The 19,006-nt window shown below is 49.9% G+C and overlaps 1 protein-coding gene across 1 annotated transcript; it reads left to right on the top strand.

Annotated features, from left to right (window-relative positions):
* Positions 1–229: 229 nt before the first annotated feature.
* Positions 230–8,546, top strand: DLL4 (delta-like 4 (Drosophila)). The gene is made up of 11 exons (XM_006831757.1): positions 230–627; positions 738–1,007; positions 1,523–1,580; positions 2,345–2,632; positions 3,030–3,090; positions 3,180–3,310; positions 4,610–4,779; positions 4,923–5,142; positions 6,272–6,974; positions 7,431–7,539; positions 8,070–8,546. Exons 1-11 carry the CDS (start codon positions 562–564, stop codon positions 8,073–8,075), a joined length of 2,082 nt encoding a protein of 693 aa, XP_006831820.1. The 5' UTR covers positions 230–561; the 3' UTR covers positions 8,076–8,546.
* The last annotated feature ends 10,460 nt before the right edge of the window (positions 8,547–19,006 follow it).

Raw genomic sequence — 19,006 nt, 5'->3', positions numbered from 1 at the left:
GCTGGGGGCCCAGGAGTGGGAGCGGCACGGAGGGGCGGAGACCTGCGCGCAACAAGCTGACGGGGAGGGGGGACGGTGGGGGCCGAGGCCCCCTCCGGGTGGCGCTGGGCTATAACAGCTAGAGGCCTGTTGGGGAGGGGAGGGGAGGGGAGAGTGACCAAGAGTCTGAGTGACAGGCGGCCAGGAGTGGAGCCAATATATATAAGGAAGGCTCCCGAGCACGCAGGTTTCAGTAGCGGCGCTAAGCGCAGGCGGGGAACAAGAAACCAAGAGCCGAAGCCCAAGCTACCTCAGTGCAGTGTAGCCGGGGCACTAGCCCGCTTGCAGCTTCAGGATTAGCCGGAGGACACGTCCCTAGAGCAGCTGCTGCCCAGCCACCCTCACCTGGATTACTTATCGCGGTAGCTGGAGTGGAGCTAGCTAGACAGCTCGGGGTAGAGCAGCGTCCAAGCGGAGCTCGGCTTTTCAGGGCCCCCTCCCGCGGGCGGACGCGCGGGAAAGCCGCGTCCCTAGCAGAGCCGATTTCAAGGCCCGCGGGTGGAAAGAGCGACGCCCCTGAGGATGGCAGCCGGGATCCGGAGCGCCTCTAGCTGGGCTCTACTGCTGCTGGTGGCACTTTGGCAGCAGGTAATGTCCCGCGCCCCCTCCCACCATGCCCGAGCCTAAGCCCCCGGCGTTCGCCAAACTGACCCTTCCCTCTCTCCTACCCCACCCCCACCCCGTTCCCTGTGCAACAGAGCGCTGCCGGCTCCGGGGTCTTCCAGCTGCAGCTGCAGGAATTCTTCAATGAGCGCGGCGTCCTAGCCAATGGACGGTCGTGCCAGCCCCGATGCCGAACTTTCTTCCGCGTCTGCCTTAAGCACTTCCAGACTGTCGTCTCGTCCGGGCCCTGCACCTTCGGCAGTGTCTCAACACCGGTGTTGGGCACCAACTCCTTCGTCGTCGAGGAGGACAGTAGCGGCGGGGGCCGCAATCCTCTCCAACTGCCCTTCAATTTCACCTGGCCGGTGAGCACAAGTCTGGGCGCACTGGGAAGTCACGGAAATCGTGAGGAGGAGGAACCCTGGGACAAAAACCCCCCACCTAAGATGTTCTCAATTTCCCCCCAAACCCCAGGAACGCACTGTCTCCTGTTTTGTTTTTTTTCTTTCCAACTCCCTTGGACCCTATCCCCGGGAAGGCTCTCACTGTAGTCCACCTCATCCACCTCGTCCCAGTTTTACGCCCTCCCTTTTCCCAGTTGTTGAAACACTATTTTCATCACCCACCACCCATTCCTTCCTCTCACAGAATGCTTCTCACGTATACTCCCTTCAATCCTCGCCTGCCTCATGGGTTCTCCTCTTGCCTTCGCTGCTATGGCGCAACACTGCGTATAGACCCGTTATGTTGACCCAGGCGCTGTAACTGTATCCAGCAATTAGGTTAATTAAACCGGCTGCCGCAGGGCAGCCCCCATCCCTCCCCGCCCTGCTCACCTCGCTCTCTCTCCTCCCCTACCCCCATCCCCTTCGCTTCCCAGGGTACCTTTTCACTTATCATCGAGGCTTGGCACGCGCCGGGAGACGACCTGCGGCCAGGTGAGTAGCTCGCTCCGCCGCCACAGGGGGGCGACACGGCCCAGCGCCGAAAGAGTTAAACCTGTTGGAGGCGGGGGAAGCTCTGGCCTGGGGGTGGGGGCTAGGACGCTTAGCTCCGCGGGGAGCTGCGCCCCGCGCTGGACGCTCAGAGTCCGTTCGCTGCCTGGACTCTAGCACAATTGCGTTTCCTGCGGGTTATTTTTGGCGTGGGAACGCGGGTAGCGCGGCGGTGAGAAAGGTCGGAGCTGCCAGCGTCGCTGACGGGCCCCTTCCTGTATTTTACACCTTTCGCGAATTCCGCTCCTTTGGATAGGGAATAATGGCTTTGGGATGTTGTTCTGACACAGAGGAAAAGGATATTTGAGCAACACAACAATTCTCACTTTGAAAAGGAAAAAGAATACCATTACCCACTTCTGGAGGCAGAACCCTTGAAAGAGCACCAAAAGACCCTCAGCTTTCAGAGATAGCCTTCTCTCTCTCTCATTCCTCCTTCCTTTCCCATTTTGATTTTTCTCTTTCCCTTTCCTGTCGTCCTCAAAAAAATTGAGATATCTTGATATCCTTTTATTGTCCCTTTTTGAATGGTATTAGGTTCCTAGGTTTGCGCATATACACACACACACATAGGGCAGATAAGCAGTAGGACCCTTGGGTTCCTCTGGCCTGGCCCTTGCCAGCAGGTGGGGATCATCTGGCCAACTGGTCACTGGCACCTTTGGGAACTTGCTACACCTCCCTGACCTGGCCCTCTGCCCCCTCAGAGGCCTTGCCAGCAGATGCGCTCATCAGCAAGATCACCATCCAGGGGTCCCTAACTGTGGGCCACAACTGGTTACCGGATAAGCAGACCAGCTCACTCAGCAGCTCACTCACCAGCCCACTCACAAGGCTGCGCTATTCTTACCGGGTCATCTGCAGTGACAACTACTATGGGGACAGCTGCTCAATCCTGTGCAAGAAGCGCAATGACCACTTCGGCCACTATGTGTGCCAGCCAGATGGCAGCCTGTCCTGCCTGGCCGGCTGGACTGGGAATTATTGCGAACAGCGTAAGTGGCCAACTCCCATCTGCATGGAGTGTGGGGGTGGTTTACCTGAGCCAGTAGTGGCATCTTTAGGGCTACAACCTACTCCCTCATAAGAGTAGGTCTGGGCTGTCCACTAGGTGGGCCTCAGGGACACCTATGGATAATTAGAATGGACTTGAACTCAGACCTCCTCTCTTTTCCCAGTGCTCTTCCCTATCATGCCAAAGTCCACAAAGTCCCTTGTCCCCACTACTGTATTTCATCCAGCCTCGATTCTCCTCCCCTGTGCCACTGTTTCCCTTTTAGTCACCCATGACTTCTCTGGTAGACTAGGAGTAGGAAGGGAGCCCAGGAGAGGGAAAGCAGGGTTTCTGAGTCCTTGCATCTCACTTCACCCACCTCTGTTTTCTTTCTTTAGCGATCTGTCTTTCTGGCTGTCATGAACAGAACGGCTACTGCAGCAAGCCAGCCGAGTGCCTGTGAGTAAGCCATCAGAGGTGGTCTGGGGAAGTCCTCCTCTGGCCAGGCCTCTCACCTCACTCTTAGACGTTTTTTATTTGTTTGTCAGCTGCCGCCCAGGCTGGCAGGGCCGCCTATGTGATGAATGTATTCCCCACAATGGCTGTCGCCATGGCACCTGCAACACTCCCTGGCAATGTACCTGCGATGAGGGCTGGGGAGGCCTGTTCTGTGACCAAGGTGAGTCGGAGCAGAAAGGACCACAAAAGGGTCAGGGGAGATGTGGCCTCTGGACACTTCATATTTAGTGACTGCTGACTTGGCTCCCCTGTGTTCCTTCAGGGATTTTGGGGTTTTAAAGTCTTACAACCGGCGTAGGATGAGACTGTGTGTCCTTCTCCAGGAGCCAGGGAGTGAGGGTGGCTGGAGAAGACAGGAGGGTGACAGTGTGGCAGCCTGCAGTTACACTCATAAATTCCATCAAGGCCAAAGAAAGGGATGCCAGACTCAGTTCCTTTTTCTACCTCATACTACCTTGTAGTTACCTATTAACCCCCTAAGTGTTTGCTTACCTGCTTGGGCTGTTTGAGCAGCTCTCCCCTAAACAGCTGTCTGATGGGGTGTGCCCACTGGCTGCCCTGAGGCTGTGAGTGAGCTGGGCCCCTGGGCAGAGTGATATCTAACCGCCTACTCGCTGTGGGCACATATAGCCTCCCCTGTGACTGGCCAGGTGGCTGCCTGAACCCAGACTCTTCCTGGTGGTGCTGGTGGGGGTGGGGGGCACCTGGCCACTCACTGGCTGTGCACAGTGGAAAGCCATGACTATGGGGAAGGAAGCCTTTTCTCTGGATAGGTGCCTGAGCAGGGTGGGAAGGGGATTGCCAGGGTAGAAAGAATTTACCTAGGGTTTGCTCCCTGTTAACAGAGGGCTTGGAGTTTGGCCTCTGCATCTTTGTGTGTATATTTGTGTATGTACATGTGTGTCCCTTTAGCTTCTCTGCCACACATGTACCTGGCTCCCGCCCATTCTTCCCCATTTACTCCCAGGTGACATAGTCATACTCATCATATGCAAACAGTCCCTATATTTGCTCTGTCTGGTTCTTCCTCCCTGTCCATCCCAAATAGAAAACAAGTATATTTCAAAATACCTTCCTTTAAAAAGTGCCTGGTCTGGGTTTTCCTCAGAATGCCTTCTCTAATATTTCCACTTGTTGAAACTGGTATCTCTCCTCATAGGCTTATCTCCCCTGCCCCTCCTCCAAGCTTTGGGCTTGGGGGCTTCTCCTTCATCTACACAACTGGCAGCATTTGTGAGTTTACAGGGCAGACAGTTGTTGAATTGTGTGGGGTATTTTCAACTTTAATTGATTGCCTACTGGCCAAGTGTGATTCATGGTGCTTCCACATACATTTCACTGTGGGATTCGGGGCCTGGGAGACTTGAAACTAAAACGTCTTTGGGCCAAACTTGAGGTGGGCTTGCACTATGGGGAGAATTCTCTGCCCTGTTCATGTGAATGGCTCATGTCTCTACAGATCTCAACTATTGCACCCACCATTCTCCGTGCAAGAATGGGGCAACGTGCTCCAACAGTGGGCAGCGGAGTTACACCTGCACCTGCCGCCCGGGCTACACGGGCGTGGACTGTGAGCTGGAGCTAAGCGAGTGTGACAGCAACCCCTGTCGTAATGGAGGCAGCTGTAAGGTGAGGCAACCATCTGGCCAGTAGTGCCCAAACACTCCCAGTTGAGGTACCAACAACATACAGCCATGGACAGGCATCATGGATGGCTACCCACCCCTGCCCTTCAATGTCTGACTTAGACTCCCACTATGGTCTTTCTTCAGGACCAAGAAGACAGCTACCTTTGCCTGTGTCCCCCGGGCTACTATGGTCAGCACTGTGAACACAACACCTTGAGCTGCGCAGACTCTCCCTGCTTCAACGGGGGATCCTGCCACGAGCGCAACCAGGGGGCTAGTTATGCATGTGAATGCCTCCCGAACTTCACTGGCTCCAACTGCGAGAAGAAAGTGGATAGGTGCACCAGCAACCCGTGTGCCAATGGTACATCCTAGTCCCTTGCTAAACTGCTGTACCAGCCCTGGGATCAAGACAGGCTTCTCGTGATGGAGTCGCAGTGGGGGTGGACGGGTGGGTGGGCATCATGAGAAGAAGTAAAGGCCTGTCTCTCACTCTGGCAGGCTGAGATAGGTCCCTCCCCATCTGCTCAGGAGAAGGATGAGCTTGCTTGGTCAATGGGAGGGCTTTGGAAGAGGAACAGGTTGGCAGTGGTGTTAAGAGAGTGGTTGGTGTTCACCCTGCTTGACTTCCATTCCTGTCCCAATGTCACATGACCTGGTTGGAGTGGTTTCCTGACCCTCCTCAGGAAACCTTGGCTACAGAGGGGATGTTTGGAGGTGCTTTGTCCCTCCTAGAGGAAAGCTGTCACTCAGAGCCCTGCTTCTGAAGGCCTCAGCCTGTCCTGCAGCTGTAGTGTGGCACAAAGCATGTAGCATATACAGCACATTTTGGAGCACAAAGGATGTTGGTATTGTTTGTCTGGTCCCCTGTGAGACAGACCTGACATCTCCAGGTAGAAGAGAAGCCTCAGGAGCTAAAGAGAGCTGGGAAGGACTGGGAGAAGAAAGCAGACAAGAAGTCTGTTCTCTAACTAGTTACTTAGCTTCTTGGAGCCACACTTTCTTCATCTCTAAATGGGAAACTACAATACCTGCCCGTGGTATTTCATGTGGTTGTGACAATTAAATGAAGCAATAATCATTACATATATTTGGGCATTTATTATATACCAAGCATGTGCTTCTGCTTCCATGCCTTATCCCAATTAATCCTCAAAGCAGTCCTGTGAAGAGATAGCACTGTACTCCAATTTAACAACAGAGGAAAGTGAGCCTTAAAGATCAAAGAAAGCCAGAGGTGCCAGATGCCCAACTAGAGAGAGAAAGAGCAGAAATTCAAACTTAAGCCCATCTTTTGGGTTCCACTTTAAAGCTCTGTAAGATACTAGTCATGCTTATACCTGAGTCCAATAAGGTATACCTGTGTGTACTGGGCTCCGGGAATGCAAGCTGTCTACGTGGAGGCAGAAGGACCAGGACTTGCTCCTGGGATGGGGCCCTCCTTGCCCTCCTGCACCGGGTCCTAGCCTGACTTTAGCTTTCATGTCCCACAGGAGGCCAGTGTCTGAACCGAGGTCCAAACCGCCTATGCCGCTGCCGTCCCGGATTCACAGGTGCCCACTGTGAACTTCCCACCAGCAGCTGTGCCCGCAGCCCTTGTGCCCATGGTGGCACTTGCCACGACCTGGAGAATGGGCTCTTGTGCACTTGCCCTCCTGGCTTCTCAGGTCGACACTGTGAGGTTCGGATACCCAGCGACGCCTGTGCCTCGGGGCCCTGCTTCAATGGGGCCACCTGCTATACTGGCCTCTCCCCAAACAACTTCATCTGCAACTGCCCCTACGGCTTTTTGGGCAGTCGCTGCGAGATCCCTGTGGACATGCCGCCCAGCTTCCCCTGGGTGGCTGTCTCCCTGGGTGTGGGACTGGTTGTGCTGCTGGTGTTGCTGGGCATGGTGGCTGTGGCTGTGCGGCAGCTGCGACTTCGGCGGACAGACGACGGCAGCAGAGAGACCATGAACAACTTGTCGGACTTCCAGAAAGACAACCTGATCCCCGCTGCTCAGCTCAAGAACACAAACCAGAAGAAGGAGCTGGAAGTTGACTGTGGTCTGGACAAGTCTAACTGTGGGAAGCAGCAGAATCATACATTGGACTACAATCTGGCCCCAGGGCTCCTGGGGCGGGGCACCCTGCCAGGGAAGTTTCCCCACAATGACAAGAGCTTAGGGGAGAAGGCACCATTGCGGTTATACAGGTGAGCGCAACCGTGAGGCCCAGGACCTGGCCATGGACCCCTATTTGTGTGTTTCTGGGTTCTTCCAAGGACAGATGAGAGTCTGACACCTAAATGCTTTTAAGCAAAGAACGGGTTTTGTTAGTACTAGAGGTTCTTTGTCCATCCCCTATTCATCCATCCATTCATTCACAAATGTCACATGTCCACAGTGTGACTCTCATGACTTTCACTTTTCATCACTCAAGGTGTGACATGTCTCTAGTGGTAATACTAGCTTGATCCAGGCCCAAGACCCTTTTAGTAAAGTTGGGGTCCTATGGATACCTTAGATGCCTGTTCCTAACTGCACTTCTCCAGCTCCTCTGCCTTCCCCCAGAGCCTCTTCTATAAGACTCTAGGGGTCTGAGTTCCTGCCCCCTCCCCCCTGATCTTTTCTCTATCCTTCTCTCACCCACCTGTCTTGTATTCCCTCAGTGAAAAGCCAGAGTGTCGGATATCAGCGATATGCTCCCCCAGGGACTCCATGTATCAGTCCGTGTGTTTGATATCAGAGGAGAGGAACGAATGTGTCATTGCCACGGAGGTGAGTATTGGTCTACCCTTCTCTTGCAGCTTGTTCCCTCTGGCTTTGAGGGGATGGAAAATTGGCCTAGTTACTCCCAACTTGATGACAGGGTCTTAAGGGGTTACTCCGGAAGGGGAGGGCCAGAACCTCTCCTTGGCAGTCTCTCAGGTCCCTGCTGGCCTCAGTTGCCACAGAGGGTGTGAAACAGGAGCCTTGGTGGTGAGCCTGGCCTGGCCTCTTCCTGCTGGGTTAGTGCTGGGCGGGCTGTGGCAACTTGCCAGCTCCCAAGCATTGCTTCCCAGCTGCTGGTGGGTGATGGTGGTTGCTGTGTGTCTCTACTGCCCCTTCCGACTGCCTTCCTCCATTGGTCCACCTCACTGAGCACAGGTTCCCAAGCATGTGCTTCTGTTGCAACAGGAGACTAGCAAGGATTTTCCATCTTCCCTCCACCCTGCTTGCTCCATTGACTTCTCCCAGAGAGGCCTTCAGGACAGTCACAGAGGGAGTGCTTGCACCCAGGGTAACCCACTTCTCCACACACTCCCCAGGTATAAGGCAGAAGCCTAATCAGGACATCCAGCTTCAGCCCAGCCGCTGGACCTTCCTTCTGCATTGTTTACATTGCAACCTGGATGGGACGTTTTTAATATGCAACGTGCTGCTCTCAGGAGGAGGAGGAGGGAACGGCATGAACTGGGCAGACTGTGAACTTGCCAAGAGATGCAGTACCCTTCCACACCTTTGGGTGTCTGTCTGGTATCAGCTTGGCAACCGCAACAGCCAAGAGAACAAAGGAGAGGAGAGGTGCCACTTGGGCCTGCGCTGGCAGCAGTGGCCTTCAGAGTGCTCCTTCGGGGCCTTTGACCTCTTTTCCAGAGGGGGTGGCAGTGGGCTCTTGGGGCCTGGAGCTGCTGGCGTCTGTTTCTGAAGATGCCTTTGGACCAGGCTCCCTGGTAACACCTGGGTTCAAATAGAGAAGAGAGAGGGGACCAACAAGGGCAGGACCCCATATGGGCCAGAACACCTTGGGTGCAGCTCTTGGCGGGGTTGCACTGCAGGTGAGGTGAGTGCCCAAAGGGAGAGGAGCACTTTTTGCCCCATGCCTCCAACTACTGCATGTGGGCCTTGCTCATAACACCACCCTGGTCTCTCTCCCTGGCCCAGGCTGTCTGGGCAAAAGGGTTGGTAAGCCTTACTAGGCATTTCCCAGTCTATGGCACCATAGGCTCTGGGCTCCCTGAGCAGACAGGAGGACCAGCCCGAGGCGCACAGCCTGAGGAGTTGAGGAGGATTCTGTTGGAAATTCTAATGAGGGAGAAATGGGTGCTGCTGCCACTTGGGCCCTTTCTTCCCTCAAATCCATCTCTATGGCCTCGAGTCTGGGTTCTGCCCATACCCGCTACTGCCCCCCAGACTATCTCTGAAGCTGACCTTCAGAAATCAATAATATGAGTTTTTATTTTGTTTGTTTTTTGTAGTTTATTTTGGAGCCTAGTATTTCAATAATTTAAGAATCAAAAGCACTGACCTTTCTACATTTTATAACATTATTTTGTATATAATGTGTATTTATAATATGGAACAGATGTGTACAGGAGTTTATTACTTCTTGGGTCCTGTCTTTGTGATGGCAGAGAGGGAATCCTCTCCCCACCTCTAACACCACCCCCACCACACACTTCTCATATTATTTTTGGGAATATTGTCTGCCCTACTCCGAATCCCTGGGCTCAGTGCACGCACTGGGGTTTAGCATATTGTGCCCCATATCTCAGTCACCTTGGGATCTTTGGGGAGTCCAGCTTCCTCTACCTGAATCCCAAGCCTACCTTGCCTGATGGTTTTGAGGCTGCCTGAATCTAATTCTCCCTGTAGTATGCTACCACCATACCTTTGGAGATCGTTCCCCTGACCTGGCATTACTTCTTCTTTCTCTCTTCAAGTCTGAAAAGACTTGTGGAGCTCCCAGTGGTCTTGGGAGATGCAGGCATTAGGGGCGAAAAGACAATACTGCCAATTTTCCTATTACTGATTAGGACACTTGTGGGAGAATGGGATCACTGAACCATGACAATAGCCGGGTCCTTCCTTCATCTTTTCCGGGTCTTAGATAGGCTGATGGCCTGTTCTTACCTCAGTTCCAGCAGGGTACTATCCTCCAGTGGGTCCCGGATTTGTCCTCCCTCTAGCTGGGTATAAGAGCTGAGGGTCAAGAGACCTTGTATGCTCAGAACTCTGAAGTTTATTAAGACTTGGAGGGGAAGGAGGAGGAGAAGGTGGCCTTTCCTAAGTCCAGGGAACTCTGGCTGAGGCACTACTGAAGTGATTTCCAGTCTCTCCCTCAGATTTAACTCCTGGTGTGGCACTGTGGTCAATGTGCTGAACTGCAAAATCGTTTGAACTGAAATGTCGGCAGTTTAAGTTCAACAACCGCTCCTCAGAAACTCTATACAGGGTCACTGTGGGTCGGAACTGACTCGACGGCACTTAACAACAACAACAAGAGCTAGGATGAAGTCCTGGTATGGCACTGAGGGTTAATGCACTTGACTGCAAGGTTGGTTTGAGTGCAAGGTCGGTGGTTCAAGCTCACTCGCAGCTCCTCAGAAATCCTAAACAGGGTCACTATGAGTCAGAACAGACTGGATAGCACTTAGCAACAACAAGAGATAGGATAGAGTCCTGGTGTGGCACTGTGGGTTAATGTACTGGACTGTAAGGTCAGATTGAACCACAAGGTCGGCAGTTCAAACTCACCAACCACTTCTCGGAAACCCTATACTGGATTCCTATAACAAGGGCACTTAACAACAACAAGAGATAGGATGGCCCCTGAGGTACCACATTCTTCTCTCTACAGCTACAGAGCAAATGCTGAGGGGGGGGTGGGGAGGTAGGGTGGAAATGAACCACTGACAGAAAGCTCAGTAGATGCCCACAGCTCAGAGCCTTTCCACTGGCAAAGCAAAATCATTTTAGGACTCCCTCCTAATTGAGTCCAAGGACGTGTACTGCTACTTGCTCTGCCTTCTCTCAGTCACCTTGACACACACACTGCATGCCTGCCCCTGACCTGGGTGCCTGTGCCAGAGAACATGGGTGCAAGTGACACATGTTTATCTCTACTCAGCGGCATGCACACACTCCACGCCGCCCTCACCGCTCCCTGTTCCCCTTGCTGCACACACAGGGTATCAAACAGGAAAGCATTCAGGGAAGCGTTCCCACAGCCTGAGCCGGCAGCAGGGGGAAGAACAACACGACCTCACTCTTCCTGCCCAAAATGAAACAGGAAAGCAGCTCCCGGGCCCTGGGGGGCGGGGGAAACTGGGCCCGGACACGAAGGCAAGATGACGAGGCTCCCATGTGGGGGACAGGTAGGACACCCGCGGGCCTGCACGTCCACACCACCAGGCTGTGCAGGACAGCACGGGCTGCCAGTCTGTGGGAGAAAAGCCTGGGGGGGGGGGGGCCCTGGCTGGCTGGAGCCATTCATACACTCTGATGCTGGGGGAGGCCATGAATGGATTGATCTGGGCAGCTCCAACCTGCAGTTCATGCCAGGTTCCACCACTAGCAACACAGAAGTTCTTGGGCCAGGCTTCCACTTGGGGTGTGAGCAGGCCATAGTGGAAGGCTTCCTTTCCCTAGGATTTCCTGAAGGTTCCTCCCTTTCTCATAGATAAAGGCACCCAAGACTTTTCCTGAGTGGCCAGGTGTACAGATGTTCCAGGCTTCAACAGAAGCAACAACCGACAGCACTAGACTAACTGAAGTGCTTTCCTTGATATAGCAAACGCTGTTTAATCTGCATGAGTATTTCACAACAGAAGTCAGCAGTTAGCAGTTCCTTAACAGCCTGGAACTGTGCCCTACCTAGATGATAAATCTAGCCCCCTGGTGACCTCCAGTTCTGAGGACATCTCAAGAACCCCCATGACTTATAACCACCAGATCTCTGTGTGGAGATGAATTGATAAGGGTGCAGTGGAGAAAGGAGAGGTGCCTTTATTCTGCTCACACAGGATTCCCTCACCTGCCTCTGGGTCATGATCCAAAAATTGGGGGTGGGGGTAGGGCGCGAAAGAAGTGTCTGTTACTACTCCCAAGCCAGGCCAGGAGATCCGCCACCTCTGAAGGGGACCCCACACAATTCCCGGTTAGTTCCTTCTCTGCAGCTCTCTCAGCCTCTCCCACGATCCAGCCACCACCCCACGTGGCCTGCTGCATTCCGGGAAGAGGATGGAAGTGATTCACTAAAGGGAACTGTGACTGTCCCTTCCCCAGGAGGGGATGCGCTTGGGAGGTTCCTGCGGTCTTCCCGGTGACTGTGCCTGCCCTTGAGCCCAGGACGCCTGGTCCAGCCAGAAGCCCCGCCGGATCCCTAAGTGCCTGGATTCCGTAGTGGCTGCGGAAGAGGCAGGTGTGGCCCACTTGCTCCAAATCAGCCCTTCACCTGCCACGGCCGAGCGCCCCGGAGGTCCCGAGCTCCCCACACCCCCGTGCTTATTGTTACAGCCGGACTTCCTGTTTGCGGCCTCCCGACCCCGGCTCACTTCCCGGGCCGGGAAGCTGCCGAAGGCCGTGAGTTTCTCTGAGACTCCTGGCCTGCCCGGCTCCGCCTCCTGCATTCCCGAAGCCTGACCCACGCCTGGCAGCCCTCGCCAGGAGGCGGCCGCGGGAAGCCGGCTTCGCGCGCGGGCCGCCAGGCGGGACGGCCTGGGCGTTCATGGCCCGCCACCAGAGGGCGCCGCGCAGCCGTTGGGCTGTTCCCGAGGAAGGCAGCCGATCCCACCGAGGCTCCTTGGATTCTGACCTGAGCAAAGCAGAGCGGCGTCGGGGCAGCCAGATGCCAAAGTTGAAGCAGAGCTCCCTCTAGCCTCATAGCTTCTAATCCGAGAGGGCAAACTGCAGGGAGCTCAGTGTTCTTTCCCCCAAGTATACTGGAGGGAAACAGAAGCAGGGCCCTTCGCAGCAGCCAAATGCAGACGCAGCCAGGCTGGTGGGCTCAGTCACCTAGCTCCCCATCTTACCCAGCAGTCCAATGGGAGTCCTGAGGAGGGAAAGGAATGTGAGGAGGCTGGAAAGGGACTGAAGCTTCCTTCCAGCACCACCAAGTTATCTGAAGCAAATCCATCCATTTTCCTAGACATTCAATACTGAGAATGTGCCAGACATATCCGGTCGTACTTAGTGTGTTATACAATGGACTGCTAACTATAAGCTCAGCGGTTCAAACCCACTTGCTGCTCCATGGGAGAAAGGGGAGACTTTCTGTTTCCCTAAGATTTACAGCCTCGGGACCCTACATAGGGCCACTGTGTCGGCATCAATTCGATGGCAGTGGTTTTGGTGTTGTTTTGGGTTTATATGCCAGACATAAACATTCGTTTCTGTACAGAAAGCTAACCTTAAATTCTCCTTAACCTCTGTGGGTGATGATACCTCTTCTTGCACATTATCATGAAGAAGAAATGAATGAATGTATGAAAACATTTTTGGGCAAGAGTTTCCCCTTTGGTTGATTAATCCTCCTAGAGCCTATCCCAGTGAATCAGGAACCATTTTCTGACTTCTATTCCCTAATCCTCAGCAGTGAGAGTGTGCAAGGGGGTTTGGTCTGGCTGAATGGTCTCAAACAGGAGCCTTAGGACTATGTGAGATTGCCCGGCTCCCAGGTTCTCTCCACTGTCACTTTCCTTTATGTTTTTGCGTCACACCAGTAATCCGAATCAGCCTCCTCTGATTTGGAGAGATATCTGTCAAAAAACTCTTGCCCATAGACTCCTGCCGACCTTTAGATAGGAGAGAGAAGAGGAAAGACTGGTTGGTCCAAAGTTTGGGGAGACTTGGGAATCGCTGAGCCCATGGACACTGATCTAGCCACTACGGGCTAGAGCTGAGAGTAAACTGTCCAGCTGATATGAAGTGGGGGGAAGAGCACAAGAACACCCAAACTTGCAGATAGTACTCATTTGACCTAGCTTGAACGGCTTTATGATCAAAACTAATTAGAGGAAGATAAAGAAATTTGATACAGGAAGCAAGTATAAATTGTTACAATTTGATGAACTTGACCTACATCTTACAGATGTAGTATAACAAAATACCAACCAAGAGGGAAGGAGTCTTCAAATTAAGGATCAAGCATATCCCCTCAGTACACAGGGTTATTAGGGACAGGCTACTCAGACATTGGCTACCTAAAATGGGGGAGAGGGCCTATAAAGTAGCTGGCTTACAAGTTTTCATGAGGGAATTTAATTTCCGAGCAAGTGGGGTAAGGTAGAATCCCCACTGAATAATTTCCATCTTGTCTAGATAGGTCAGGTGAAAGGAGATGGGGATAGGATTCTTTCTGATTTAATAGTAACTGTTACTGTTGGTCAGCCGTTCAAAACCACCAGCTGTTCCATGGGAGAAAGATGAGGCTTTCTGCTCTCGTAAAGATTTACAGCCTCAGAAACCTTATATGGGGTCGCTGAGTTGAAAACCAACTCCACAGCACATAATCACATAACCACCACCACCACCAATTGTTATTGTGACTAATTGTGATTATTCTGATTGTAAAGGTACAAGATGTGTAACAAATGGGGGACTAGTTAATCTTACATTCCAGGAACTGAGTACCCTAGGACCAGCTAGAGAGAAGAGCATGAGCAGAACATGTAATCTTAACCCGAGAAGTAGTGACACCAGAGATGGAGGCAGAGATGGTATGGAGAGATAGAGCAGCTGAGGACTCCAGACTCTTAGAAAGAGAAAGGTTGTGTGCTGATGGGCAGGGGGCTGATTTGCAAAATGTTTCCTTTGCTTTTTTAAATGATTATATATATTTCTGCGTGTTTGTGTACATCAAAAACTGGGATTGTAATCATTATAGTGAAACGAGATGCAATTGGTTGAATGCAAAACTGATGTTCTGCCATGTAGACTATCACTCAATTCACAATAAAAGCTTTTTTTTTTTTAAAAAAAAAGAGTAACTCTTGCCACCTTTCCCTCTGGCCTTTGAGGCATTGTCTCCTTTAATGCTCAGGTCAAGAATGGGCTCAATCTTTTTCCCTTGTGCCCTGTGTCATGATACCCCCTGCAGGGTAGAGCTAAAGTCCTGCCAGTGAGCCCTCCTCCTGGCTGGAGGCAAAAGCAAGCCCTGGGGATTTGTGGACTAGCGCTGTAGCCTTTTAGAATCATCCAGGGATTGCAGTCTTCTCTTACAGTGGCAGGTATCTGGACTAGGAGCTTCCTACATGGCCTGACTGGTTTTGTTCCATGCCTCCCTCAGTACCTCCCTTCTATCCTGTTCTAGGTCTCTGGTAAAAACAGTCTAAAAGGTTCTGGGATTATCTCTTTCCCCTCACCAGGACCCTTGGAGAATAGTGTTCCTTTAAAAGAACCAAAACCCCATACCTATGCTGAGGAGTTGATTCTGACTCATATCAACCCTACAGGAAAGAGTAGAACTGCTTTGTGGGTTTTTGAGACTGTAAATTTGTGTGTGTGTGTGTGTGTGTGTGTGTGTGTGTGTTTAACTTATTATTGTGAACTGCATGAAGGTTTACAGAGCAGATCATAAGTTTTGCATTCAACAAATCATATAATGCATTTCATTATAATGATTACAATGCACTACCAGTTAACAATATTTACGTCCATTCATTTTAACTCCTCCCTGTACCTGCCACTACTTTCATCTTTCCTTTGCAACCTCCCTCTTGTTGCATATTGCCTTCCCTGTCACCCAAGTTAATATTTGTCTACCCTCTATCCAATGAATAGTTTCCCTTTCCCTCCCACCCCTGGCATCCATCACAGACTGTTTCTTTTATCAAGAAAACCTTTTCTTAACTTTTTACAACAGTGGTCTGATACAATATTTGTCCTTTTGAGATTAACTAATTTCACTCAGTATAAAGTCCTCCAGGTTCATTCATGTTAAGTGTTTTACAGATTCATAGTTATTTTTTTAACATTGCATAGTATGCTCTGGTAGCGTAGTGGTTACAAATCGGGCTGCGAACCTTAAGGCCAGCAGTTCGAAACTACCAGCTACTCCGCGGGAGAAAGATGAGGCGTTCTGCTCCCGTAAAGATTTACAGCCTCGGAAACCCTGTACAGGGTCGCTATGGGTCGGAACCGACTCGACGGCACTTAACAACAACAGTATTCCACTGAGACTCTAAATCTTCATGGGAACAGCCTCATCTGTCTCTTCAGGAGTTGCAGTTTGAACCTCGACCTTGTGGTTAGCAGCCCAACTCAACCTACAGCACCACCAAGGATCCTAGTGTCTCCTTGGTGGTGGTGATTTTATGCCAGCAAGTTATGTCAAACTCATAGAGACCCCATATAGGGTTTCTGAGGCTGTAAATCTTTATGAGAGAAGAAAGCTTTATCTTTCTCCCAAGGAATGGATGGTGAAATCGAACTGCCCAATTCATAATCCACTATGCTACCAGGGTTCTATGAATTGAAATCAATTGCAATGGTGTGGTGCTACAGAATAAGCACTGGACTTCTAAAGCAGTTCAAATCTACCAGGGCTCATTATGCATTGCAGTTGATCCCACTTCCTAGCTGCTCTATAGGAATTCCAAGGTGATACATTTTGACAGAAGCAAACTGCCACACCTTTCTACCTTGGAGTGGATGGGTTATAAATGTAGAACTTTTAGTTAGCTGCTGGAAGTTTGACCACTGGGGCACCAGGGATCCTTGTTTAGGAAGCTTTTTTGTTGTTGTTTTTTGTTGTTGTTAGGTGCCTTGGAGCCAGTTCCAACTCATAGCGACCCTCCGCACAACAGAACAAAACACCACCTGATCCTGTGCCATCCTCACAACTGCTGCTATGCTTGAGCCCATTGCTGCTGCCACTGTGCCAATCCATCTTATTGGGGGGTCTCCCTCTTTTTCGCTGACCCTCCATTTTAACAAACATGATCTCCTCCAGGAACTGGTCCTTGGTGATAATATATCTGAAGTATGAGATACAAAGTCTAGCCAAAATGACTTCTAAGGAGCACTCTGATTGTATTTCTTCCAACACAGATTTGTTTGTTCTTCTGGTACCTTTAATATTCTTCTCCAATGTTGTTGTTGTTGTTAAGTGCCTTTGAGTCGGTTCCAACCCATAGTGACCCTGTACAGGGTTTCCGAGGGTGTAAATCCTTATGGGAGTAGAAAGCCTCATCTTTCTCCCGCAGAGCGACTGGTAGTTTCGAACCGCTGACCTTAGAGTTCGCAGCCTGATTCGTAACCACTACGCTACCAGAGCTCCTTACCATAACCCAGATGCATCCATTCTTCTATGGTCTTCCTTATTCATTATCCAACTTTCAAATGCATTGAGGCTATTGAAAATACCATGGCTTGGATCAGGTGCACTTTAGTCCTCAAAATGACATCTTTGCTCTTGAAAGAGATCTTGTGCAGCAATATGTTGTTTGATTTCTTGACTGATGCTTCCATGAGTGTTGATTGTGGATCCAAGCTAAATGAAGTCTTTGACAACTTCAATCTTTTCTCTGTTTACTAGGTTACTTATTGCTCTAGTGGTTAGGATTTTTGTTTTCTTTACATTCCGTGTTCCCTTGTTTTGTTTGAACAAATGCCTTTGGTCAATGTACAGGTTCCTCATGAGCACAATTAAGTTCCGAAATACTTATTCTCCACAATGTTACCCATAGCTTGTCATGATCCACACAATTAAAAGCCTTTGCATAGTCAATAAAACACAGGCAAACATCTTTCTGGTATTTTGTGCATTCAGTCAAGACCCATCTGATGTCAACAGTGATATCCCTCATTTCACCTCTTCATGTGAATTCAGCCATTTCTGTCAATGGCAGTTCCCTGTCAATGCACTATTGCTGCTGTTTTAAAATTATCTTGAGCAAAATTTTACTTGCATGTAATATTGTCTAATGATTTCTGCATTACATTAGGTCACCTCTCTTTGGAATGGACACAAATATGGATCTCTTCCAATCAGTTGGCATAGATGAGTGAGTGCCTCCAGTTAGTTAAAAGATTTTAATTTGTATTCCCAGTTCCCAGAGCCTTATTATTTACCAATGCCTTCAGTGCACCTTGGACTTCTTTCTTCAGTACTATTGGCTATTGGCTATTGATCATATGCTACATCTTGAAATGGTTGAACATTGACCATTTCTTTTTGTGTATTCCTTCCATATTCTTTTGCTGTTTTCTGAATCATTCAATATTTTGTCTAAAGAATCCTGAAAGTCAAGGCTTAAATTTTTTCCTCAGTTCTTTCAGCTTGAGAAATGCTGAGCGTGTTCTTCCCTTTTGGTTTTCTAATTACAAAATTCTTTACAAATTTCATTTTAACATTTGGCTTTGTCTTCTCAAACTGCCCTTTAGAATTTTTTGTTTAGCTCTTTTACTTCCTCGTTTCTTCTATTTGCTTTAGCATCTCTACACTGGAGAGCAAGTTTCAAACGGTCTTCTGACAAATATTTTGGTGTTTTCTTTCCTTCTTAATGACCTTTTGCTTTCTTCCTGTATTAAGTTCTTGATGTCATACCAAAACTCTTGTGGTTTCTGGTCAGTAGTGTCTAATGCATCACAGCAGTTCTTGAGATGATCTCTAAATTCAGGTGGGATTTCTGTGTATTCCATCTGGTGAGGTCCATGTGTATGGTCATCATTTGTGTTATTTAAAAAAGGTGTTTGCAATGAGGAAGTCATTGGTCTTGCAAAATTCATTCATGCTATCTCCAGCATCATTTCTATAACCAAGACCATATTTTCCAACTACAGATCCTTCCTCTTAGTTTCCAACTTTTGTATACCAATCACCGGTACTTATTAATCCATCTTGATTGCATGCTTGATCAATTTCAGACTTAAGAAGTTGGTAGAATTCTTCAATTTCATCATCACTGGCTTTAGTGGCATAAATTTGAATAATAGTCATATTAACTGGTCTAGGAGGCTAGAAGTCTGAATTCAGGGTTCTTGCTTTAAGAGAAGGCTGTCTCTTTCCACACTGGGGGAAGGCCCTGGTCTCTTTTCAGCTTTTATTCCTAGGATCCTTGGTGATCATATGGTATGTGCTAAGAATATTTTAAAAGTTCATGGGAAAATTCCATTACCTTAATTCCATTATTCAATGAACTTTTTGAAGGCCCCTCTTATTTTCAATGCCAGCACCCTGAATTGGATGCTTGTGCCCTAGTGATTAAACTCTCAGCACTAACTAAAAATCCTCAAAAGTTGTCTTTGTTTGTTTTTTAAGGGTTTTATTGTGGATTGAGTGGAAGTTTATAGGGCATATCATCAGTTTTACATTCAACAGATCATATACCTTGTTTCATTACAATGATTATAATCCCCTCCATGTACAATCAGTTAACAGTATTTCTATCTACTTTAGCTTTTTAAAAAACAAACAAAAACCACTCAGGCATATATAATAATTTACATCTCCAAAGGGCACATTCTGCAAGTCTGCTCCTGG

The sequence above is a fragment of the Chrysochloris asiatica genome, unplaced genomic scaffold, assembly GCF_000296735.1.
Source record: "Chrysochloris asiatica unplaced genomic scaffold, ChrAsi1.0 scaffold00004, whole genome shotgun sequence".
In the NCBI taxonomy this organism is placed as follows: Eukaryota; Metazoa; Chordata; class Mammalia; order Afrosoricida; family Chrysochloridae; genus Chrysochloris; species Chrysochloris asiatica.
This window is presented reverse-complemented; position numbering and strand designations above follow the sequence as displayed.

Excerpts from the sequence above, each read along its gene's own strand:
- DLL4 (XM_006831757.1), top strand. The coding sequence starts at position 562 with ATGGCAGCCGGGATCCGGAGCGCCTCTAGCTGGGCTCTACTGCTGCTG. Across the intron at positions 3,311-4,609 it reads AGGCCTGTTCTGTGACCAAG|ATCTCAACTATTGCACCCAC; the intron begins GTGAGTCGGAGC and ends ATGTCTCTACAG. Across the intron at positions 6,975-7,430 it reads GCACCATTGCGGTTATACAG|TGAAAAGCCAGAGTGTCGGA; the intron begins GTGAGCGCAACC and ends GTATTCCCTCAG.